Source organism: Xenopus tropicalis, chromosome 2 (genome assembly GCF_000004195.4).
Source record: "Xenopus tropicalis strain Nigerian chromosome 2, UCB_Xtro_10.0, whole genome shotgun sequence".
Lineage (NCBI taxonomy): Eukaryota > Metazoa > Chordata > Amphibia > Anura > Pipidae > Xenopus > Xenopus tropicalis.
Window position 1 is genome coordinate 84,661,586 of NC_030678.2, and position 25,798 is coordinate 84,687,383.

Genomic DNA, 25,798 nt, shown 5'->3' on the forward strand with positions numbered 1-25,798 from the left:
CACAAAGTATATGCAAAATTTAGTGTTTTAAAGGAGAAAGAAAGGTAAAACTAAGTAAGCTTTATCAGAAAGGTCTATGTAAATACAGCCATAACCACTCACAGAAATGTTGCACTGAGTTCTCTGTCAAAAGATTTCTGGTGTCTGTTTTCCTCTGCCAGAGACACAAAGCTCTCTCCCCTCTACTATTTTATACATTCATACAGTCAATGCAAAGCACGCTTCATGGTCACTCAACCTGTTCGTTTATGCACTGCGTGCATTGGGCTTTATTCTTATAGCAGAGAAGTAATTAATTATGACTGTTTGTGAATTGGGACATTTAAACTTGCTTTATTTTTTTTTTTTTATTCCCATTTAAATTTAGTCGGAGTCGGTTCAGTTTTTGCCGACTTCGACTCCAGGTACCCAAAATTGCCTCCGACTCCACAGCCCTGGGTGATTGTACTATAAATGCACTTAATTGCTAGCAGAGCCTAAAACACCTGTTAACTACCGAAATTCTAAACTGGAAATAAGTTCTGGTTGCTATGGTCTTGTTTACCTTATCAACCAGGCAATAGCTTAAACAAGAGACTAGAATATGAATAGGAGAGGGACTCCCGTTTGAAAGCCGAAAAGATAAAGAATTCAAAAACTATAAAAAAAAAAAAAAAAAATTAACACCAATTGCAAAGTTGCTAGGAATAGGACATTCTATAACAGGGGTCCCCAACCTTTTTAACTCGTGAGCCACAGTCAAATGTAAAAAGACTTGGAGAGCAACACAAACATCATAAAAGTTCATGGAGGTGCCACATAAGGGCTAAGATTGGCTATTAGGTAGCCTCTATGCACACTATCAGCTTACAGGGGGCTTTATTTGGTAGTAAATCTTGTTTTTATTCATCCAAAACTTGCCACCAAGTCAGGAATTCAAAAATAACTCCCTGGTTTGGGGGCACTGAGAGCAACATCCAAGGGGTTGGGGAGCAACATGTTGCCCCCGAGCCACTGGTTGGGGATCACTGTTCTATAACATACTACCCCTTTAAATGTGGATTTAGTGCTTTTCTAGAAGGAAAGCAGAAAACTATATCATACTTATGACTGAGCATTCAAGACTTGAGAAAAACTAGAGAGAAAATAATGTTGTTACTCTTTTTAAATATATTTAAATCCTTTCACATATGGTAAATGAAACATTAGCCTGCTGAAACAAGGATGGTTTATCATTACTATACTGTAGGCTTGTCTAGATTACAAAGCTGTTTAATGTAAAGGTCCATTGCATTACAATGAACAGGATTCAGTCAGGATAAACACTAGGACTGCTTTATGTACAAATAGTGCCTTGGGTTATTTTTACATGCTAAGTCAACAATAACGGGTTTTCTTTTCGGACAAAGAATAGAGTATTGAAAGGATAACTGTTTGCCAACAGTGCCATCTGCAGGACTAAGCCAACTATGCTTTTGATAAACAAAGGAATCTGAAATGTATTCATTTTTCTCAGTAACTCAATGACAACCTTTTGAGTGCTGCTAAATGCACATTAGCTAGGAATAGAACCTTAGTATGCCAAGCTAATATTTATATTTTATTATAACAACTGCACAATAGCTTATCATAATTAAAGTGATATCGGTGCCTCTAAATAAGTAAACCACTAATAGTGTAGAAGTATTGCTAATTATTTTCCCATGGATCATAATAGTTTGGCTATCCCCTAGCACAGGGGTCCCCAACCTTTCTTACTCGTGAGCCACAGTCAAATGCAAAAAAAACCTGGAGAGCAACACAAACACCATAAAAGCTCAAAGAGGAGCCAAATAAGGGCTAAGATTGGAAATTAAGCAGCCTCTATGCATCCTATCAGCTTACAGGAGGCTTTATTTGGTAGGAAATCTTGTTTTTATTCAACCAAAACTTGCCCCCAAGTCAGGAATTCAAACTACCTGGTTTGGGGGCAATGAGAGCAACATCCAAGGGTTTGGGGAGCAACATGTTGCCCCTGAGCCACTGGTTGGGGATCACTGCCCTAGCATAAGAGTATGTTATTTACATAATGTCTGTTCATAAACTTCTGTTGTGTGGTTACTCCAATCAAACCTGCTCAACCAGGCACCATGTGGATTGGTCTTGTGCTGAACATGCTTCTAGTCTCTTTTAATTATGACGTATGTTTATGTCTTGCACTAAATAGGACAATGGAAGTGAAGGTAAAGTTAAAATTTCATGTTCTTCCAAATACACTTAAAAAAATAAATAAATCAGCAGCCCACTGAGAAGTAATCTGTAGAATGAGCCACTCCTTACTTAAAAGGCTAGCAAAAAAAAAAAAAAAAAAAAAAAAAAAAAACAATATTGCCAGCAATTCTATTTGCACAACTTTCACTTGGGTCAGACTACTGAAACACCCTGTTTGGAAATGTGCTTACATTTCTGCTATAAATATTTCTTATGGTTTTGGGTAAGGATTAAACACAAATGAACCATGCATATTTAAACTCTTAAATCATGTGTGTGTGTTTTATTAATAAAAAAACACTGTTAGAATATCAAGATAAAGCAGTAACATCAGAGTAATGGGTTTAAATGTTTTCCCTGCCACTTCGCATTCTATACACCAAGAGTGTCAAATGTGCTACACAAAAGCTGTTGTGAACAGCAACTTTTCAGAGGAGCTGCAGCCCACAACAGAAAGGTTTTGTATTTAACAACTCTCTACAAAGAAATAAAATACACAGCTTTTACAGTTATTTACAATAATACACAGAAATGTATCCAAGATAAAAAACAAAATTACAAGATGGACGAATGAAGAATTCACTTTAGTTTCTTGCAGAACCTTTGGAGTTGACTCTGGAATTAAAAAGAAAAATATATATATTTTTTTAATTCTTTGAATTAAGAAAAGCCACCTCGGTCAAATGGAAAGACACCTATGATATATATTTTTTTAAAGGGAAACTGTCTAAGCATTGCAGGTCTATAACAAATCAAAGAAAACAGCCCATCTGTAAAACAGCATTTCTAAAACTAAAGCATAATTTTCTAATAATGGCAAATTTAAAAACTGTAATTTTAAGATGTAAGCTCCACCCTCTGGATCATATGAGGCACTGCGCTCATAAAGCAAATACATGCGTACCTGTTAAGTTAAATGCATATTTAAATTTCCATGCAATCCTAAACTATCAGCTTTAGTTTTAGTTGCCATGGAGATTTTTCTCTAACTATATTTAAGTTATTAATATTACATTTTATTTAATACAGTGTACTGGAAAAAAATACTTACCGAGAGGAGTTTAATGTTTTCAAACGCTTGATTGTCTAAGCGATTAATATCCAAACTGTCCACCTCACTGGCCAGAAGACGAATATTCTTTGTTAAGAAGAGAAAAAAAAAATATTTAGTTTTAAAAATTAGGTTTCAATTAGGAGGGGTTGGTGAACATAGCAGTGTAGTAGTTTCAAATAACTGCACAGTTAGAACAACCTAAATGTTTTCATGTATATAGGTGTATTTTTTCCCATGCCATCTGACAAATTAAGAGAAGATTTCGAGTTGCAACTTGTTTTTAAGAATACAAATACATTTTTCAGAAAAGTGATAACAGCTGGGTCCTTTTTGGCAAAACCCACTAAAATGTTTCTTCCTACATATACATCAGCTTTAAAAACTTGGTTTAATAGTTTAATAGACTGTGGCAGCTCAGAATGTTATACATTATGGTGTAAGCAAAATCAGTGGAAGCCTAACATTTTCAAATAAAGTGTTAGTTTAGGAAAGCTTGAATCATAAGGCAAATAATTTTTTCAGTCTGCCATTTTAATGCCATAATAGTGTACACTGTAATGTCAATCATTATAAAATGAATTTTGCTATGCAGCACATCTAATAAAATAAGTACAATATGGTTAGGTCTGGTGCATTTATTTACTGACAAACAGGCCACCAGCCAGTACTTTTGAATAAAACACAATTACCTTTCCATCTCCTGCAGGCACATTGATAAACAGCTCATCCATACCAGCCAAAGGGCTGCCGTTAGCAGAAAATGTGTAGACTGGTTCCTGCAAGCATGGCGTACGCAGTGCTGGGGTTTTAAATATGCTGAAATAGTTCAAGTAATGTTAAACAGTTATAGAAATTTCACATGTATTTATAAGAGTAATTACATTTTTTGACATACAACTATTCCAAAAAATAAGGTATAGAAAAAAAAAATTGAAGCAATGTTGGCAGGATTAAGGACAACGAAAGAATAACTTGCTGAAGAGGGGTGCTAATTTGTAAAGGTACACATCAGTAAGCTAAACCTAAGCTAAAAGTTCTGATCCAAAGAAAAACCTTGCAGCAAATAAAAACTGGGGTAGTTGGCATTCCCTAGGTAGTCTTTGCACACAATAGCTGTTCTTCAAAAGTAATGTAGATTTTATGCAGTACATAATAAACAATTATGCTAAAATGTGTACTGGTAATGCTATCAATTTATTTCCCGATTACCTGGTATCAATTCTAGGGGTAGCAGCAGGTGTGTATCCCAGTAAAGAGGTCTCAATTTGTTTGCTTGCAGAGGGTGTTGCACGGCCTCTCTTACTTGTCCTAAATAGAAAGATAAAACCAAATATTAAACATATGTAGAAACATGAGCAAACTTTTACCTCAATCCAGTATCCCAATGCCAATCAGCATTTACGTTTAAAGAGAGACTATGCTACTTATTTTTAATCTCACATTTTAAATAAAAAATAAGATGAATATTTAATGTTTCCCTCTTGCTTTGTAATATCTAGCTTCTATATGGATGCTTACAACCAAGTGTCTATCCAGGCTTTTTAATCACCTAACAAGAGAAGCAGGGTTTACATTAAGCTGGGAGCCAACTAGCAGCACCTCTTCAGGGACAACTGCTGGGAAAAAAAACCCACAAAAAGTATACTATTAATGGTAAAAAGTATTGCGAGAATCATGTACAATAGCCACTTACAGCTCCCATAAACAGCATTAAGATAAGTATAATTGCAAAAACATATTTTTTCATTTCATAAATTTCATAATTTTCATTTATTAACTCCTGTTCATGCGATCTGCAAGTGCCTGCCATATATCATTTTAAGTATGGTTTACCTACTGGAGTTATAGGTCTGGGGCATGTGCACATGGAGCCCACAACTCCACTGGTGAAACTCAGCTCTTAAGCCCAGATATATCTTTATAAAAAGTGAGTCCCTAGTGCTGGCGTATATCCGGTTTAACGTATACCGGTTTAAAAAAAAAAATATATTTTAAATACGCTTACGTAGAGTGCCCCTATTTTTTCTCCTGTACTTATCCGGTATCGCTACCGTAGCTACGTGACGTCGGCCGCATAGTGACGTCACGGGTCACCTAGGAGCTCGGGAGCTGAGGAAACTACAAGCAAGTTCTGCAAGGTGTGGCGGCTGGGGGGACTGTGTTGGGGGGTTGTTTGGGGCTGGGGGTTGTGTGGGGGGTTGTGCTGCTTGGGTTGTGTAGGGGGCTGGGGCGGGTTGGGGGGGGGCCACCAATCATTTATTATTTATTTTTTTATTTATATACCGTCAAATACCGTGATACCGATATAATTTTGAAAATACCGTGATATTTCAAGATAGTTATCTTTTTCAGTTATAAATATGCGATTTATAGAACACACAGCTGATGTACCCCTTTGACCTGTACGGAAACTCAGTTTTGGGCACAATAATGTAAATCTCCATCTTTATTGTTGATTTCTACCTTAATGGAACCCTCATTAATAAAACACAGGTACATCTAACAGCATTTTAAATGAATGTAACATTATAAATTTAAATATGAAAAAAAAAAAAAAATAATACATTTTAACAATGCTCGCTCAAAAGTCACAAGTGCAACCAAAGCCGTAGAGATTCTATTTTGAGGTTATATGTAAGGCTACAGAAAAGAAAAAAAAAAAAAAAAAAAAAAAAGAACCGCTGCATAGCAACATGTGGTGCTCATTGCACCCACCAGACTGAGGAACAATTCTACAGCACTTTCTTTGTTTTCTTTCCTAAATTTAATTTTGTACTTTACAGAAGGCAGTACAAAGCTCAAGTTATAGCCAAGGAGGCTGATTGCAACTACAAGTAAACAAATAATAAAGCCTCTAACCTAAATAGTATCTATAACAGAGTAAATATAAACAAGTAACAAACTGAAGCCCCAAACAAATCAAAACCCGTACCAAATAAATAAATAGGTCTGGGTGTAAACACCCCAGACCCAGCGCAGTTGTAAGGAAACTCTAGGGGGCCCCAATGGAAATTTGTAATTAATGCAGAATCAGAAAAAGCTCACCAGAGTCCACAATTGGTCCGGGTGCTCAGGGCCCCGAACCCATAGCTGAAGGGAGAGATTATATCATATACAATTGAGCTCCAAACATCTCCGGACACGATATGCTGCTAAAACCAGGTCTTTATTGTTCCATCTAAAAGCTAGACGCCTGACGCGTTTTGTGCGCGCACGCACTTACTCATAGGCATACACATACAACAGTAGGAGGGTTTAAATAGTGTCATGAACAATTAAACATGCAAATTAAACATGCAAATTAGGACATCAATACAAACACCCCCATCAGTAAAAAGCACACAATGGAATCTGGAACCTGTATAAATCAAAACTATGGCTATATTTACAAGGCCAATCATTTAGAAAAGAATTTTTTTGTAAAATACATATATAGAATAAATCCAATTAATACAAGTGAACAGTTCATACATCAATATCAATAAATATAGTAAAAAGTAAGTAACATTAATTTAATACATGAATGGCAACATTAAATGTTGGAAATTCTTTTACATGCAAATAAATAAACTCATAAATTCAAACATAGCAGCTAATGTCAAAAATAGAATTGAGGCCATTAGGATGTCGTGTATCAAGAGTAAATATCCATTTGACTTCAGAACGTAAGAGCCTAGCATATAAGTCACTGCGCCTTGCATCAGGAAGAACTTTATCTATGACTTGAATGTGCAAAAACGATACATCAGATTGGCAACATTGTGAAAAGTGTCTAGCCACAGGACTGTTGCTATTTCTAGCAGCTATATGTCTAATGTGTTCCCTCATCCTGCTCTTAAGGGAGCGTGTTGTACAGCCAACATATTGAATGCTACATCTTGAACAGGTTAAAAGATACACAACATATCGCGTATTACAGTTGGCATAAAAATGCATGTTAAATACTGTCCCAGACACTGAACTACTAAAAGTAGTAGACTGCCTGATATGGGAACAAGTGACACATCTGTGTGCTCCACAGCGATATGTACCCTTTACTGTAAGCCATGTCGCTCTCAAAGGCCGGGACCGCCACAAAGTTGGTGAGAGTATATTACCCAATGTGGGAGCAACAATATTGTAACCACCTTGTAATACCAATGCCAAGTCAGGATCATTGTAGAGAACAGGAATTAAATTAGAGACTATACGTCTAATTTTATAGAACTGATTAGAAAACGAAGTTACAAAAGTAGGAGAAACATTACCCCTTCCTACTCTACCGTGATGTTGACCTTTCTTATTAGTGAGTAAGTCTGATCTCTCCATCCGTAAGGCCTTAGTAAAGGCTGAGGACAGTGACCTCATACTGTACCCACGATCAAGAAATCGATCTCGCAGTATAACGGCCTGCTCTAAAAAGGCGCTCTCTGTGCTGCAATTTCTCCGTAAACGCTGAAACTGTCCCACAGGGATGCCCTTAAACATATGTGCTGGATGGCAAGAATCTGCCCTTAGCAAAGAATTACCAGCACAAGCTTTACGAAAGGTTGTGGTTTCCACCACAGTGCCCCTAGCAACCAGTTTCAAATCTAAAAAAGAGATAGTATGAGTGTTAAATTCACTGGTGAATCGTAAATTAAACGAGTTCGTGTTCAGCTCAGTGACAAAAAGTGAAAATTCTGAATGTGACCCCTGCCAAACTAAAAGGAGGTCATCCACATATCGCTTATAAAAGACTATATTGTGTAAGTGAAGTGAGTCACCTCCATAGATGTGGGTCTCCTCCCACCAGCCCATGTACAAATTGGCATAGGCTGGTGCAAACTTGGCACCCATTGACGTACCACACCTCTGGAGGTAAAAAACTTGATCAAAAAGAAAGAAATTGTGAGACAATAAATAACTAATAGAATCTAAAATAAAGTGCTTGGTGCCCTCATCATATGTGCTATACATGTCCAAGTGATAAGAGATCGCTAGTATTCCTTTCTCGTGTGGGATGCAGGAATACAACGATGCTACATCAATCGTGCCCCAAGAGAAAGTGTCAGACCACTCTAAATGATTAAGCAATTGCAAAACATGTTTTGTATCCATGACATACGAAGTTAACCGTTTAACCAAAGGCTGTAAGTAAAGATCTATATATTCCGAAAGTTTCTCATTCAAAGATGCTATACCAGATACAATTGGTCGCCCTAAGGGCGGACGCTCAGACTTATGGACCTTAGGTAAGTGGTGGAAAAGGGGAACTCTCGGAGAAGACGGTATCAAATAATCCCTGATTCTCTCATTGAACAATCCAGACTTATAGGCATCATTAACTAATTCCACCAAATCCTTAGTAAACTCAATAGTAGGGTCAGTACTCAGGGGTTGATAAGTAGAAGTAAAAGAATTTCCAACATTTAATGTTGCCATTCATGTATTAAATTAATGTTACTTACTTTTTACTATATTTATTGATATTGATGTATGAACTGTTCACTTGTATTAATTGGATTTATTCTATATATGTATTTTACAAAAAAATTCTTTTCTAAATGATTGGCCTTGTAAATATAGCCATAGTTTTGATTTATACAGGTTCCAGATTCCATTATGTGTGCTTTTTACTGATGGGGGTGTTTGTATTGATGTCCTAATTTGCATGTTTAATTTGCATGTTTAATTGTTCATGACACTATTTAAACCCTCCTACTGTTGTATGTGTATGCCTATGAGTAAGTGCGTGCGCGCACGAAACGCGTCAGGCGTCTAGCTTTTAGATGGAACAATAAAGACCTGGTTTTAGCAGCATATCGTGTCCGGAGATGTTTGGAGCTCAATTGTATATGATATAATCTCTCCCTTCTGCAACTACAAGTAGACAGATTTAGAAACCCTAATGCTGACCTTTTGCTGGTGTTAGTCAAGTTTGCAGTGGAAGCTCGAGTTTTTCTTGCAGTAGATGGTTTCTTTGCAGCAACTTTGGCCTTAAAAAAAAAAAATCATCTTCATTAAATAAGAAAATATGTACAGGCATGTGATTTATTATTCAGAAAGTTAAGAAAACTAAATTGCTATTTCCCAGTGTGTCCTATCTGAACAAGTTTGACAGATTTACTTGGTCCCTGTAATAACAGTACCTTGTATTTGAATTTAGAATAGATTAGTTGCATTCCTTTCAGTCATCTCTATGATTGGACATATACCATGTTCTCATTAGATTTATTGCCTGCAAAAAATAAATTTCACTTACCTTTGTTTTAGTTCTTATTACACTTTGCAGAGGATTTGGTTCCAATGTCTCATCAGACTTACACTTTCCCTTTTTCACTATAAGAATAAATGAAGTGACTGTTAAAGGAAGTAATTTTCTGTACATTATGATCCCAATAAATATTTGTCTGTGAAAACTATGCACAGGATTCTTTTAAATAATATGCACAAATGAATTTTTTGTCTGTGAGAGATAAACATGTTTAAAGGGAATGCCATCTAAAGAATGAAAAAAATGCTTATTTCTGCATAATGATAGAAAATAGGAGTTCCATCAAACTTTCTAATATACTTAAAAAAAATAAATAATAATTTTAAAGTTATTTAAAAACATAGTTGTTTTGGAAGCGGTTTGACTGTCTCTTAAAATGCCCCCTCTTCCCAAAGTACTTGTTATCAGCTCTCCTCCATAGACAAACTATGACAACAAATGTAGACCTGAAACATTGCTATCCTGGTCTGTGCCAATCATGTGAATAAAGGCGGTTTTAAGAAGATTCATTTGGCATGCTCTTAATAACTGAAGAATCAGCTTTCCTCCAGCCAACTACAATCCTCAATATGCCTTGTTTGTTGTGACTTTAATATACCTCAGAAGGAGAAATGTACTTAGCTCAAAAATTGGATTGCTGGAGGAGAGCCAATTTCTGATACATTGTCTATATGGTCTGGCAAACAACTTTAACCCCCCCCCCCAAAAAAAAATCACTTTTTTATGTATATTAAATATTTCTTAGAAGTATATTTAGGCAACTGGGAAGGGCCTTGTGTTGCTTTTGCCCTCAAGCTGCAAAAAACACAGCAAAAACACAGAGCCAGGAATGGGCAACTGGGTTTGCCAATGTGCCCAGTTCCTAGCAATCTGACAATGGTGAACTGTACAATATCCGACTTCATGAAGATGTTATGTTAGTAAATTCAACTTTACTCAGATTGAACAGTGTATACATGCTGACCTTTTTTGTCCAGCTTGAATGGTGTTTTGGTAACAGTAGATGTAATTTCTTCCATGTCTACTTTCACCTAAATGAAGATAGATTAAAAAAAAACACAACTTATATGGTCATGTAATTTCAGACTTATTATATTAGACATTATTGCAGAAGATATAAGGTAGTGCCAGAGCACTGACCATGCCACACAGTGGCATTTCAATGAATCATTTGCTTGTATGAAGAGTGTATATCATTCAAATCAGTAAATGGATGGAATGCATAAGTCATAAAGACTTTTAGTGCTTGTAAGCTAGTGTTTTTATAAAAACACATACATTGAAGTCAGAGGATGAAGGAGAAGAATATAAATCTCAGTTGACTATATTAATAAAAAAGATGGGAAAAAAAAATGTGAAAGTTGAAAAAAATTTTTTAGGGCCAATGTGTCTATGGATGTGACTTGAAGCCAGAGGAAAAAAAACACAATCAGTACAAGTATAACTTTTATGTTTATCCATTACACAGAAATCACAGAAAATGCACTTTATTAATTTTAGTGCATATGGCAGTTTTAGATCTTCACATACACAGGTGCTTTTTGCCTCAATAAAGAAAGCACTGTTTTTAAAGCTGCAGCGTAATAAGAATATTATTTAATCACTACTCAGCAATGTATCATGACATTTCATTATATACACTGTATATTATATAATCTGATTTGGTACTGTGGGCATCATTGGAGGTACAAATCTTTACTGCTGAAAACCTGAGGCAGACTTGGCCTGGTGCAGTAGCTCAAACATAAGTAGCAGCATTAAAAGTCAGGTGATACACTACAGAGCTTTCACCTTCAGCATCAAAGGGGATGGTGATTATGACAAGCCAGAATTAGAATCAGACACGTGCCATTGGAAGGACTAAAATTTCAGTGATATAAGGATATTATATTGTAAGGTTTGCACAACACCAATTTCCACTGAAACAGGTTGTTACAGAATGTACAACTCCTAGTGGCTTTTCACTGGCCTTCATTTTTATCGTTTCTGAATTATTTGCCTTATTCTTCTGCCACTTTCTATATTTTACACAGGAATCATTGACCCCTGCAGCCAAAAATCCTTTTAGAATCTGTATTTTATGTAAGCAAGCAAAGGCGTAGCTGAGAGACAATTAATAGCCTTACAGTATTTAACAATACCACTCTACATGGTTTATCTAAAGTAACCCAATTACTTTCGACAACTGATGTATGGTTATAATGGCTTTTAGGAATGCATTACTGTAACTTAGGAGCCAGCCTAAAGAGCCAAAGAATATTAGCTCTATTATAAATAAGTTGCCATTAGTTATTCACTTCCTTTTAGTTGATAATTAGTCAGCACCAAGCAAAATTGTCAAGTAAATTAATACAGAGCTTTGCAATACATTTATTGTAAATGAGGAAAAGAAAGAATATAAAAACTGTGTATTAAGAATGCTTGTATAAATTTTTACAATCTTCATTTTACATTTCTGAAAAAAAACTTTAAAAAACTTAAGAATTATGTCCATGGAAATGAACCATATGCTGACAGAAACAATGAAATTACTTAACGATATCTTACCGTAGCAGCGGCTTCCAATGCCTTTTGACTTCCACCTTTTGCTGCAAAATGCAAGGGGATGATTTGTTACTTCTATGAAGTGACATGTAAATCTTTAGAACTATCCACACACACATATGGGAGGGGTTGAATTTACATCAGGGGGAGGCAGCACCACATTTAAAGTGATTAATATTAACTGATCATTACTGCTTATTTGACATTTTAAGATCCTTGATAAGGTGCGTAAAAATACTGGATGCAGTGATAATAAATCACATTAATCTCTTTAAAAGGTGTGCTGGCCCCTGCTATAAATTTTTTTTTTTTTTTTACACACGCACACTATGGGGGAGATTTATCAATCCACGAACGCTCCAAGCGCTGGTTCGATTGGACCGTTCCTATTTTCCGCGACTTTTTCATGCCTTGCGTACTTTTGCCGATATTTTCGTTATTTTACGCAACTTTTTCATACTGTGCGTCAAAAATTACGCAACAAAGTCGCATTGTCGCAACGAGTACAAACGTTTCGGATTCATTCAAGCTGCACAGTGCCATTGATTCCTATGGGAGGCTTCTAAAATCGTACACAGAAGGATCAAAGTCGGAAAGGTTTTTCTGCATTTTACGATCGTTCGGTACGAAAATTTCGTGACTTTCGAATCGCCAATACGATATTATCGTGACTAATACGACTATTTCGTAAGCATATTCGTGATATTTGCAATCTTCAGAAATTATCGTATCCAATACGAATTTTTCCCATTCGGGATTCCAACTCGTGTTTTAATGAATCGGCCCCTAAATCATGGCATCTATAGCTAGCTTTAAAGAATATACAAGCATCAAAGCGATCATAATTGCATTTATTTGCCCTATTTGAGTTTTATTATGGCTATAATGATATGCAAAGAAAGACTTTGTTTATCCACCAAGTTCCAAACAAAAGCATTTTACAGTTAGCCATACCCTATGCACTATACACTATAAAAGGGAGACTCCAAGTTGTGTTAGTAACTTCACCTAGGACTCCTGAACAAGCCTCAGGACACATGGTTATCAGGAACCTGAAAGTACCAAAGGTTGTGAGGCTCCCCAGTTGTGCTGAATTGATGCAAACTGGCTACTGTATAACTATAATCATACAAAGATAAGTAAATCTATTTAATGCTATTATTTGTGTGTCTTTAAGTTATTGCTCAATAACAGTTTATTAGAAGGTTTTAGTATTGATCCTGCATATTTAAATCTGTTATTAATGCTAATTAATATGAGTTGTTACTAAAGGTTCACCCCCTTTATTACAACAGTCAAATAAATCCCTAAACTAAAATGTTTCCCATAATGCACTGCGAATGACAGCGGTAGTAGGAAAGAATGAGAATTGTGATTTTTTGGCCTTTCCTGCTCTTTAAGCATGCAAACAAATAGAGATTATGTAAGAGGTAATAAAAAAAAAAGTAAAGAAAATGTACAGTATGAAGAGCCTTACCAATGTAATCGAGCCAGCACATTTCTCTTATAGCCATAGGTAGTTTGATTATTTCAATATTGTACTGGCTGTCCACTTCTTTGAGGATATTCACAACACTTGCCTTCAATTCTTCTGTGATAATCTTTACTGAAAGGAAAATAAAAAGGTCAAACAGCAATACAGTTTTAAAAAATTACCCCACTGGGTATAATACTGAAGTTACATTTGTGTCTAAATGAATGGTGTAAAAATGGCAAAGAAAGGAATTTTACACAGTTAGGAGAACTATGCTAAACAAAAGTGGTCTAGATATGGTACAACTGTTTTTAAGCTTCTGTACAAGCCCAATGCCACAGTTGTGGCTTCAGATACCTTGCAGAACAGAAACCAATGAGTTTTGTGCCTGAATGAATCAGTTATTAAGAGAGATGTAACAATTTGTAACTAAATCTTTGATCATTTGCATTGACCATTATGACTAGCTTGTCAACAATAGCCCAAAGAACACCAATCATATGCAGTGCCACTTCAATGAGAAAAACAGCCTAGCAGGATTCAAGATTGGGAGCTCCTGTGGACTACTTTAAAGGAGAAGGAAAGGCAAAGTCACTTGGGGGTGCCAAAATGTTAGGCACCCCCAAGTGACTTTAATCGCCTACCTTTTACCCCGGGCTGGTGCCCCTGCTCGGAGAGAACAGGACCAGCCCGGGGTACCTGCAGCACTTCCTGCTTTGCTAGCGCGCATGCGCAGTAGAGTGAAAAGCCGAACTTTAACAGAGAAGTCGGCTTTTCACTGTACTGCGCATGCACCTGTCATTTAGTCGTTGTAAAACGAAGGCGGAAGGAGGAAGCGCTCCGCTACAGGTACCCCGGGCTGGTGCTGTTTTCTCCTAACAGGGGCACCAGCCCGGGGTACAAGGTAAGCGATTAAAGTCACTTGGGGGTGCCTAACATTTTGGCACCCCCAAGTGACTTTGCCTTTCCTTGTCCTTTAAAGGCAGAGGTCATTACTTTGACGCTTTGGGCTGACATACTATTGTCAGTAAATAAAATATAGCATCTCTGTCCATATTTTTTTTTAGGCCTTTAGGACATACATAGTTCTGAAAGGGTGGAGTTCTTGCTTATCTACCCATCGATGACTGGTTAAGTTTAGGGAAAGAACTACTTGCTATTTACATGCTGCTAACATGCCAACTGCCCACTTACAAGAGGTTACAAGGTTATGGAGGAAAGGTTAATCGTCATAATAATGTAGCTTTTAAAGGCAATTTACTTTTTTTCTAGGGGTGTACACAGTGATGGAAAATTGTGTTTTTACACTATGTTCCCAATTAAATGTTAACAACAAAACTTGTTAGGTGATGGATACATTGTTATAGAAATGGCCAAAAGTGCCCTTAACACATTCTCCTTGCACTTTATATAAAGAATATTTATACTTTTGTTTTATAAATAAAAATCAATGAAAACAATTTTACAAAATACTGCATAACTTGCAAATCAGATTTTCAATATCTATGTTACATTTCATAGGCATAAGTTTCAGTCACTGAGCACTGTAAATTACACAACACTCTACTAAAGCATAAATAGTACCGAATGTCACTTATACAAGGAGTTTACCATAAATTACAGGTACTTCAATTTTAAAAAAAGAAAAGTCTATTAAACTGTACCTTGGCTGTCAAAATCCTTGATGAATGAAGCCAATTTCTCATTTTTCACACAACGATTTTTTGGTTTGCGACTGGTTTTCTTTTTCGTGGGTGCCATGATGAAAAGGTGAAATCCTGTAAATGTTTGACAGAAGCATATATAATCTGACACTTCTCCACTTCTCAATGACAATAAAATTATTTGATTTGTAAAAGCTGGCAATACACATTTACTCTGGGTGCTCGTACCCATTATTGCTACACAAATTTTCAAGTAAATGCTAAATGGAAGCTTTCGCAACTTTTGAATGAGAATGTTGTGCAAAGTATTATTACAGGTATAAGACCCTTTATACGGAAACACATTATCCAGAAAGTTCTGAATTACGGAAGGGCCATCTCCCACAGACTCCATTTTAATCAAATAATTCACATTTTTAAAAATGATTTCCTTTTTCTCTGTAATAATAAAACAGTACCTTGTACTTGATCCCAACTAAGATATAATCAATCCTTATTGGAACCAAAACAATCCTATTTGATTTAATTACTGTTTAAATAATTTTATAGTAGACTTAAGGTAGGAGATGCAAATTACAGAAAGATCCCTTATCTGGAAAACCCCAGGTCCCGAGCATTCTGTATAATGGGTCCCATACCTATATTTTATTTATACATCATTCAGATCAGTCCTAGCTCCAGGGGCACATTGTCGAAGTCACTATCACATTCACTATGGTCAATTGGATTAGGAAGAAATGACTCTGCCAGTATGTTTCTGGAGAGCAGAAGGAAACCTAGTGACACAGAAGGAGAACATACCAAATCATTGCAGGCAGTGCCCTGGCTGAAACCAAACCTTGGACACAGGGCAATGTTTATATTCTCTCATTAATGGGGTTCAATAGCCACGGTTCATATTCATAAAGGGCTAGTCAAAGTCAAGAGAAAATAACTGTTGCTGTTTATATGGCAGTATATTCTGTATCCATTATGTTTTATAATGCATGAGAATATAAGATACATAGAGGAGGTACAATACCCGTTCACATAGCAAAAGAGAATTCGAACAGAACGGAAGTCAAGCCATGAGAGCTGCTATTGCGTGTGTTATGGCTGCTGCTAAATACAATCTTTTGACTGCGTGAAATGGTGGGCTGCGCGATGTTGTAGTTTGGAGTTGCGTTCTTTTAATGGGTTATGGTATATTTAAGTATTACTATATCAGCTCATGTCAAGGTACAATTTTACTACAAGCTCACACATGAGCATCGCAGTTAACGGCTGATGTACATTGCGACAAAGCGACGACTTTTACAGATATAGTCTATACATGCTGCTTAACCCCAAACTATAACAGCGCACACCAACAAACACTTTACACGATTCTGTATATTGTTTGTCATTAAGTGCCCCTTATAATCCCCCTTACCTTCGCTTTCCAAGGAAGCGCCTCACCGGCCACAGTACAGATTCAAACCTAAATCGCCGCCTAATGACAACCAATGAAAGACTAGTACGGGTGTCACGTGAGCGCAATAGAAGCTAACCAATTACAGCCTGAGGTTCTCTAAGAAAGGCGTGTCAGGTTGTTAGTGTATATATAGTTCTGAATAGTGGGTAGTGCAACCTGAAACCAGGCGCTAACCTATAGGGGGCTCCGGACAGAAATTTTAGTTGAACTGGAGCGGGAGAAGGCGATAGGATATATAAAAATGTCATTTATAAAATAAAGCGTTCTTAATTTATATATATATATATATATATATATATATATATATATATATATATATATAAATTAAGAACGCTTTATTTTATAAATGACATTTTTATAATTTATATATATATATATATATATATATATATATATATATATATATATATATATATATATATTAAACCTATTGTTTAGCGATTTTGTTGCAATGCGAGTGTGGCTTAAATTAAAGTCTGTAACTCATAGTAAATTACAGTAATTTTACATCCTCCTGTTACTTTTATCTACTAAGTTAGTTAGCGGACGTTCTCTACTGAACTCTTAATGGAATTAAACCGTTTCAGCAAAAAACTATAGTGAGTTCTTCGCTGATGATTAAGTCCTCCTTGGTGAGGTCATCAGGTTCGTCCCAAGCACTTCCGGGAATGCCGCGTAAAGTTGCCTTGGAAACGGTACATAGCAACGCAGAGAGAGTCGCTCGGCTGACTTGTGAGATATCTGTGAATCGCTCAACATGATCCCCCCGGCTGATTCGCTGCTGAAACACGATAACCCGGTGCTTATAAGCAAGAATACAGAGAGAAAATCTCCCAAAGTGAGGAAATAAGTAACCCGTTTTCTTTTCTCTAGACGAAAAGCAATTTACTTGCATATTGTGAGGCAAAGGTGAAGGAAAATGTCACATGCTTAACCCTCTCACGTCTCTGTCATCGGTTTCTATAATGTGTGTGTAGGTAGCTGTATCTTCTACTGTGTATGTATTATTATTATTATTATTATTATTATTATGCGGTCCGCAGTGTCATAACTACTCCTGAGTATCCATCTGCTAAATATTCCTGACCAGGACCCTAAAACCCCACTGGTCAACTCTTGTCGTTCATCTGTAACTTAGCCTTTAGTATCATAACAACAATTATATTCTAAGACAATTTGCATTTGGTCATCGTTTATTTCTGTGGATTTTTAATTATTTAGCTTTAAGCAGCTCAGCAGTTTGAAATTTCAGCAGTTGTTTGGTTGCTAGGGTCCAGTTTACCCTAGCAACCAGGGAGTGGTTTAAAAAGAGAGACTGGGATATAAATTATAAGTGGCCTAAGTAGTAAAAACAGTAAAATTGTAGCCCTACAGAGCAATCATTTTTTGGATTCCAGCGTCAGTTCTCCCCATTTGAGAGCTGGAAAGAGGCAGACGAGGAAGACAAATAATTCAGAAATAATGAAGACCAGTTAAACAGTTGCTAAGAACAGGCCATTCTATAACAAACTAAAAGGTGAAGCACCCCTATAACAAGCATTATTGGCGGGGGGGGGGGAGGAAAGCTTATCCTCATCATCCCCTTGTAGGAATGGCATCACAGGAATCTTTGAGCCCTGGGAAAATTTGGTTTCCCCAATAAGTATACCTCATTTTAGCACCAGATTCTTAATCACAGGTCCTGTGTCCTTTCATTTTTAACTTAACCTCTCTTTGTGTAATTGTGGACTGGGCACTTTATATTGCAGTGTTGTTGAACTTCTAATATGAAATAATGAATTAGTTGTACCTGTGTGCCCTCCATTTGTCCCTTGCCCCTGAAGACCTTTCCCTTACACCTACAGTAGATATGCCTCTGACTATAATGGTGATATAAAGTTCTGATTCATTTTCTAATTATTCATTTCATTAAATCATAAACCATTTGATTAGGCCAAGTTTTTTACTCTAAGTCAGGACTGCTATACTGAAGGTGTAATGGTGGAAACCTAATGATAAACCTTAATGGACCTAAGCCTGAACATTTTTTTCAAGTGTGTACCCAGTCTTCATGGTTATATTTATGACTGCCTCTTCAATCAGAGAAGCATGAAGGCTTTGTTGAACTCGAGGCATATGTCCTACTGGTGGGTCCCCACATTCTTTGATCACTAAAAATGTGGCAGTATGGTTCCTACCCTTATTACACAAAACACAAAAATGTAATGGTACTTCTTCAAAATGTATATTTCAGACCTTTTGATTTTACAGTATGCTTAGATCTGTTTAAGAATAACATATATGAAGCAGTATAAGTAAAGGACAATACACAGTAGAAGAAATGATTAGATTTTGAGTGGGAGTGAAATGTTTTGCTTCAAAAGTTTACCCTTATTTTAACTGTTTCCATACATTGCATGAACATAAAGCAACAGTGTGTTCTCTGTTTACTTATCTTTTGTGTTTTGTATTTTTCGGTGTAAAATATAGGACGTCAGGTTTGTAACAAATGATATACTTTCTAAAACTATGCTATAGACTGCTGATTAATTCAGTAGTGGCCAAGTCAGCAGGTAAAATGGTCAGCTCTTACCTTGTCAATCAGCCAGCCAGAAATGACCTGCATTTCTCTTTTTAGTCTCGTCCTCTGAAAGCCAGCAGTCCTCAGACAGTGTTAACAGCTCCTGTACCACCGCCTCCTAAACCAAAGACACCACTCTTAGATGCAACCAAACCAGCTGAAGAAATTTTAAATGCTATTCTTCCACCTCGGTGAGTTATATTTTAGTTTGTATAATAACAGCACAACATTTATACTTGATATACAAATACAATTAAAAAAAAACATTGTGCAGGGTGTGAATAGGTGTCAAGCTTTAACACAGAGATCCGCAACCTTTTATACCTGTGAGCCACATTCAAATGAAAACATTTTGGAGAGTAACACAAGCATGAAAAATGTTCCTGGAGGTGCCAATGAGAGCTAAAATTGGCTATTTGATAGCCCCTATGTTGACTGGCAGCCTACAGAAGGCTCTGTTTGGCAATTACTCTGGATTTTTATGCAATCAAAGCTTGCCTCCTAACCAGAAATTCATAAATAAGCACCTGCATCGAGGCCACTGGGAGCAACATCCAAAGGGTTGGTGAGCAACATGTTGCTCATAAGCCACTGGTTGGGGATGACTGCATTACCACATGCAATAAAAACACTTCTTTTTTGCATTACAAGTGAATTCATGCCTTTTTTTCTTTTTATGTAGATACCGGTTTCATCCACTTGCACCCCACTGTATTTTCTTATTAGCAATGGCTTATTTTAGCTTGCATAAAAATGCTCATGACTGCCTCCTGCGTCTTCTGTGAATGGGAAACATGCAGAAGTCATCTAGATTTTAGATGGGTTAAATATGCCTGTGGCTGCCTATGGCTTCCTTTGACTTCAGCGGGAGGGAGCCATGGATCACAGACTTGGACACTTTTCATCTAACTAACTGAAATGTGCTGTGTGTGCCACCATTATAAAGGCATGATAATTTCTCCTTATCTAAGACATTAATAAAGGTTTTATAGGCAGTATAAACAGGGAGGCTGAAATGCATTTCTGACCACAGTACTAGTGGAACGTAGGCTTATGTAAACCAGCAAATATGCAGGCAGAAACCTGTTTTTCTAAATGCTACCCTCATTCATTGATCTCTGTACTGCAGGCATGGGATCAATTATTTGGAAACCCATAATCCAGAATGTTCAGAATTACAGGAATGCTCAGCGCCGGATTTGTGTTCCGTGCGCCCTTAGGCCGCCCCCCCTACTTCCCTGAGTGCGCATGCGCGAACGCGCGAAGAACCCGCCCCCCAGTTTTTTCTGCACTATATTGTATCCAATCACTATTTACAGCTGGTCAGTAAATGCTGACAAGACAAATGATTTCATGTCCTCGAGGGTTCTAACCAAGAAAAGAATCATGCTTGATAAAATGTTAAAAGAATAGCTTACTAGTTTTTAAGACTTCAGGGCTTGTACTGACAAGAGTTCCTTCCTTCCAGAGGAGAGCAGGAAGAATTGCATTCCATTATTCCTAATGAGGCTGTACTAACACAGGTGCATGTAAGCACTGATCGCAGGTGGAATGCAACATGCTGCGTTCCACCTGTGTTCAGCGCTTACATGTAGGAAAAAATCATTCTTTTTCTCTACTAACTTTTTCAGTTCGGATCTTTTAAAAATGACTAAACATTTGTGGGTTTTGTGGAAATGAGTTGTGGTTATTAAAAAACTCTACCAAAACAAACAAATCTGAATGCTTATAAATGCCCCCCTTAATGTTTAAATGATTTTTTAGTGAATGTAAAGTATGGTGATCCAAACTATGAAAAAACCTCTGGATAACAGGTCCCATGCCTGTACTGCCCTTGTCACCTACAGTTAAAAACCTGTGTTTTGTCATGTAGAGAATGGGTGGAGAACAATCAGCTTTGGATCCAACAAGTGTCCAGCACACCCAGCACCCGAATGGATGTTGTCCACTTACAGGAAGAGCTAGATATGAAGTTGCAGCAGCGACAGGCCAGAGAGACTGGTATCTGCCCTGTGCGGAGAGAGCTTTATTCACAATGTTTTGGTATGTTCTTTAGCTGTACACTTTGAGTAAATGTTAGTGTGCTAGTGCCAGTTTTATACTTTGTTAACAATCAAACTCATTGAAATGAATCCTTGACTCCTTGACATGAATTACAGACCACTTGTAATTATTTGAATCCATATATTTCTATACTTTAGTGTCCAGGATCACTAATTTACTATAGCCAGACTACACATTTTTCACTCAATGGAATGTTCTTGATTGTAATTTCTGCAGTAAAGTAGGGGTGTAAAATATTGTGGACTCAATTGTCCCATAATATATATATACTTATACTGAAATGAAAGATAAGTTATAACAAGTTTATAAGAATAAAAACTGAGCTACAGGAAAGTTAGTTTTAAGGTGAACTTTTTTTACATTTTAAAATATTGTTTGAAAAACAAAATGAAATTTTGCTAAAGATTGTTAACTGGGCAAGCATTCTTTTCTTTGGTGACAGATGAACTCATCAGACAGGTGACTATTAACTGTGCAGAGAGGGGCTTACTCCTGCTCAGAGTCCGTGACGAAATACATATGACCATCTCTGCCTACCAAACGCTGTATGAAAGTAGTGTTGCTTTCGGCATGAGGAAAGCTTTGCAAGCAGAACAGGGAAAATCGGACATGGAAAAGAGAGTAAGTTCTTTTTAAACTGTATGTATTGCGTACATTGCTGTGTGCACATAATATGTAATATTCATACTACATATTATGCCTTATCAACCTTTTCCCTGGTGGTTTGCAACAACTGCTACTTCATTATTGCAACACAACCACTAATTTACAGCTTTTTGCCTACGTTGATGAAATAAAAGTGGTTTCATCAAGCTGAGGAATACATTTTCATTCCACATCTTATTTTTTCATTATTGTACTGTCAAATCTAGTGCCAGTTTGTGGTATTGGCTAATGCTATTGTCTCTGGTGAAGAGAAGCTTTTTAAAGGACATGTCAGTGTTTGTCTGTCCATTTCTATTCTCTTCCCTGGTGGTACAAGGCAGCAGATTGACAGACCTGTCTTGCAGGAGGAGACTTTTGCAACATTGTTTAAAAAGTCATAACCAGGAGTTCAGCAAAAAAATTTTAAAGCACTATTTTCGTAAATCCATATTATATATTTCAGGGTAGTGATCTAACCTGACTTTATCAGATATATAATTACTATTATTATTGTAATTATTATCCTTTATTTAGTGCTTACAAGTTACATAGGGGTTTACAGATATTGTTCATCATTCAGATCAGTCCTTGCCACAGTGGCGCTTAAAATCTATGGTCCCTACCATTCAAACACATTCACCGGGATCAATTTTATCAGCTGCAAATAAACATCTGTTTGTTATGGGGAGGAACATGAAGAGCCCAGAGAAACCACACTTGCACACAGAGTGGACATACAATCCTCCTTGCAGATGTTGCCTTGGTAGGAGTGGAACCCAGGATTTCAATGATAAAATGCCAACTCTGCACTGTGTGCACTAGAAGCCTGATTTATGAATGCCCTAAAATGGATGTAAACATTGTGCACATTGATGCCATTGCTTGCTTCCAAACATGCTAACTGGTACAGGCAAAATTTTGCAGCAGTGCATTAACAAGCAAATAATCAGCAATAGAGCCAAATTCCTAGGACTCGGCAGACAGCTACCCAAACCTGACTAGACCCCTCTCACTCAATAGGCTCCAACTGACAACCCAAAGGAGGTGTATTGCTGTTACAATTATTACAGTACCTTGTCTTTTGAAAATAATGTCTATTTCAACAAATAATCAGCAATTAGCTTGGATAAATCTAGTGTGCTGATAGGGTTTCTAGTTAGAACTTTGCTTTAAATCAGTTAGTTGATCAAAAACAAAATTTTAAGCAAAGATAACAAGCAAAATACACAGAAATGCAAAGAAAACCTTGTTTACATCAAAAGGTGCACTTTTCAGGATTTCCCAAGAAAAACACAAGTGAATAGCTAAGAACTATGTCCAGTAGATGGCAACAGACATGCAGCATAATGAAAGATGTCACCAAGCAAATGTTGTATAGCTCAGTTAATGCTTGTTAACTTAAAAAAAGAAATATAAAAAAATAGTTTTTTATTACTTAAAAATCTTGTTCTAAAAACTAGTGGTGTAAGGAATATCACTAAGGGGCAGATTTACTAAAACTGTAGCATTTCATATATGTATTATTTTAAAATTCGAATAAACCTGTTTTCACGAATGTCTTACATTTACTAAAAAGTCTGAGCTGAAAAAGTCAGCATGGGAAAAGTCGCAAAAATTCAAAATTTTTTGACTTGCTGAATGAAAACTGCTACTTTTTTTGAATAGTCGCACCAAAAACAGCGTCAAAAATCCGAAACCTCTAAAGTTTCAAAGCAAAAGAAGGATCCTCCAGGACATCTGCCATTGACTTCTACATGATCTTGGCAAGTTTTAGTGAATTGTTTGATTTCGGATTTTTAGCAGTTTTGATGCATATTAAATCTTAGAAAAGTCACAACTTTTTTTTGGTTATATCAGTGTTACCAATCATCCATATATTTTATAATTTTTCTTCCAGTGTGCTATTTATCGCAGTTACTGTTCTATTTTATATAAAAGCAATTTTTAGATTGTTTTCATAACTTTCTTCCCCTCAATGAATTCATATGTACTAGGAAACTGACTCCATAATGCACAGGTGTTCCACGGGGTATGGGGCTAAGTCATTCCAGACCAACATTTCACAGAAATTATGTCTGTTATATAACATACATGGCATAGCCTTTTGCCGTTTGGAAACTGTACAGCAGCTCTGTGTCTTAACATTATGGTTTGTTGTTTACAGGGGGCATTTGTTTTTAAGAGCGCTATGACTTATTTCGTTTGTTATATAGCAACTGATGAAACCTTTACCCAGAAACCAGACAGTAGGAGCCCTTGGGTGATGGCACACTAGGAGATTAGTCACCCACAGTAAATTTGCCCTTATTATGACCATGACTTTAGCAGCAATTTTGGCATACGCTTGCAGCATCCATGGTGCTGAGACGCCTTATTGGGATGAAACCCCTAGTAGTATACTTTTAAACAGTTATTCTTGATTTATAATAGTTGAAAAAGTAAATATACTAAGATGGCAGTCCAGAAGTTAGTAAAAGTTAAGTAATAAATGTACTTTTATGAAGCTTTGCATTGTTTTCTGTAGATTGCAGAGTTAGAGATGGAAAAGAAAGATCTAGAAAGACAAGTAAATGAACAAAAAGCCAAGTGTGAGGCTATAGAGAAACGTGAGGCAGAGAGACGCCAAGTGGAAGAGAAGAAACACGCGGAGGAGATACAATTCCTCAAGAGAACTAACCAGCAACTGAAGGTAAGGAGTCCACAAGTCAATATCAGGAATGTCCAACTTACGTTCTCCCCTTCTAGATAATGATGTATTTCTACAATTACTGGAAGGGTATTCAGTGAAACAACCCCATCCTATCTAAATTGGAATCAATAGTAGATTTAATGCTGTCATATGCTTTGACCAGCATCCAAAGATAACCACAAAAAGGAAAACTTAAGAAAATTTCTTTATAAAACCTTATTTTAGCAATAATAACACTGTACTTACCATCTGAAGTAAGGCAATGGAAATAGCAATGAAACCTATAAAACATATATTAATTTAAGTGTAGAAGTTACTATTATTTAAAAGTACAAAAAGAAATATGACTTTATAAAGTACTCCCTATTAACTCTGTGAGCAGTAAAGGCAACAGCATAATTACCTTCTACTTTTTCACATGCAGTTTGCCAGTTAAAAGTAAACACTGGCATAAACTCCCTTCAGATAGCAAATTACTAATTCATAGCAACTGTGCTTTAAGGGGATGTTACTAGTGGACACATCAAATAAAACCTAAGCACATTTTTCGCCCTAAAATAACATGTACAATGCAAAATCCTTCTTTTGGTATCAAGGAAGCAATCTGGGCACTCTAATAAACAGAGCCATTCTGTATTTCAGGCACAGCTAGAAGGAATTATTGCGCCCAAGAAGTAAGAAGACAGGAGTAACATCTGTGGACAGGCTGTCTGTGATTCAGATTCTACTGCAGTGCAAATGCCAAGAAACCAATATTTCTAACTTTAGGACATTTTTAATTATATCTGGTTGTTGTTTATATTAAATCCTCAGTTGACACAAGAAATGTTAAAAGGTTGCTCATTATGCCGAAATGAAACACCTCAATATTTTTAATATCAAAAATTCTTTTGAAGCTCCATTTGTTGCAGCCCCTTCCAAGTCTCTGTATTGCTTGTGTTGTGATTATTAACAGGGAATCCTTCTTGCGCCACCTATCAAAGCATTGCTGAAAGGCCATGTGTGCTATAATGCAAGTCGGGCCTGTCCAATTGGCAGCTGTCGGTCTCAGTGTGAAATTTTATAGAAGGAATACATAACTACAGTCCTCAAGATCTTATAAAACTATCTCTTTATATTGACCGTCTGGTTCCACACAGGTATTCCAAAAACATATTGTGGTTGGCACAATAGAATTAAAAAAAAAA

At 36.6% G+C, this 25,798-nt stretch overlaps 2 protein-coding genes across 4 annotated transcripts; one reads left to right on the forward strand and one right to left on the reverse strand.

Moving 5' to 3' along the window:
* Window positions 1-2,480: 2,480 nt before the first annotated feature.
* cdca8 (cell division cycle associated 8) lies at window positions 2,481-19,314 on the reverse strand. Of its 3 annotated transcripts, XM_012956694.3 has the most exons (12): window positions 16,612-16,725; window positions 15,839-15,976; window positions 15,201-15,314; window positions 13,540-13,668; window positions 12,066-12,106; window positions 10,483-10,549; window positions 9,507-9,583; window positions 9,161-9,240; window positions 4,493-4,591; window positions 3,973-4,099; window positions 3,281-3,367; window positions 2,484-2,844 (listed from the first exon to the last, which is right to left on the reverse strand). In XM_012956694.3, exons 3-12 carry the CDS (start codon window positions 15,295-15,297, stop codon window positions 2,809-2,811), a joined length of 840 nt encoding a protein of 279 aa, XP_012812148.1. In that variant the 5' UTR covers window positions 15,298-15,314; window positions 15,839-15,976; window positions 16,612-16,725; the 3' UTR covers window positions 2,484-2,808.
* Window positions 17,371-25,798, forward strand: dnali1 (dynein axonemal light intermediate chain 1). Its single transcript, NM_001016687.2, is given in 6 exon segments — window positions 17,371-17,491; window positions 19,271-19,404; window positions 21,087-21,256; window positions 21,720-21,898; window positions 24,447-24,611; window positions 25,254-25,798. Coding segments are annotated over 6 exon segments (765 nt in total). The 5' UTR covers window positions 17,371-17,410; the 3' UTR covers window positions 25,290-25,798.

Excerpts from the sequence above, each read along its gene's own strand:
- cdca8 (XM_018091156.1), bottom strand. The coding sequence starts at position 15,297 with ATGGCACCCACGAAAAAGAAAACCAGTCGCAAACCAAAAAATCGTTGT. Across the intron at positions 10,550-12,065 it reads CATTGGAAGCCGCTGCTACG|GTGAAAGTAGACATGGAAGA; the intron begins GTAAGATATCGT and ends ATCTTCATTTAG. Across the intron at positions 4,592-9,160 it reads TTGACTAACACCAGCAAAAG|GACAAGTAAGAGAGGCCGTG; the intron begins GTCAGCATTAGG and ends CTTTCTATTTAG.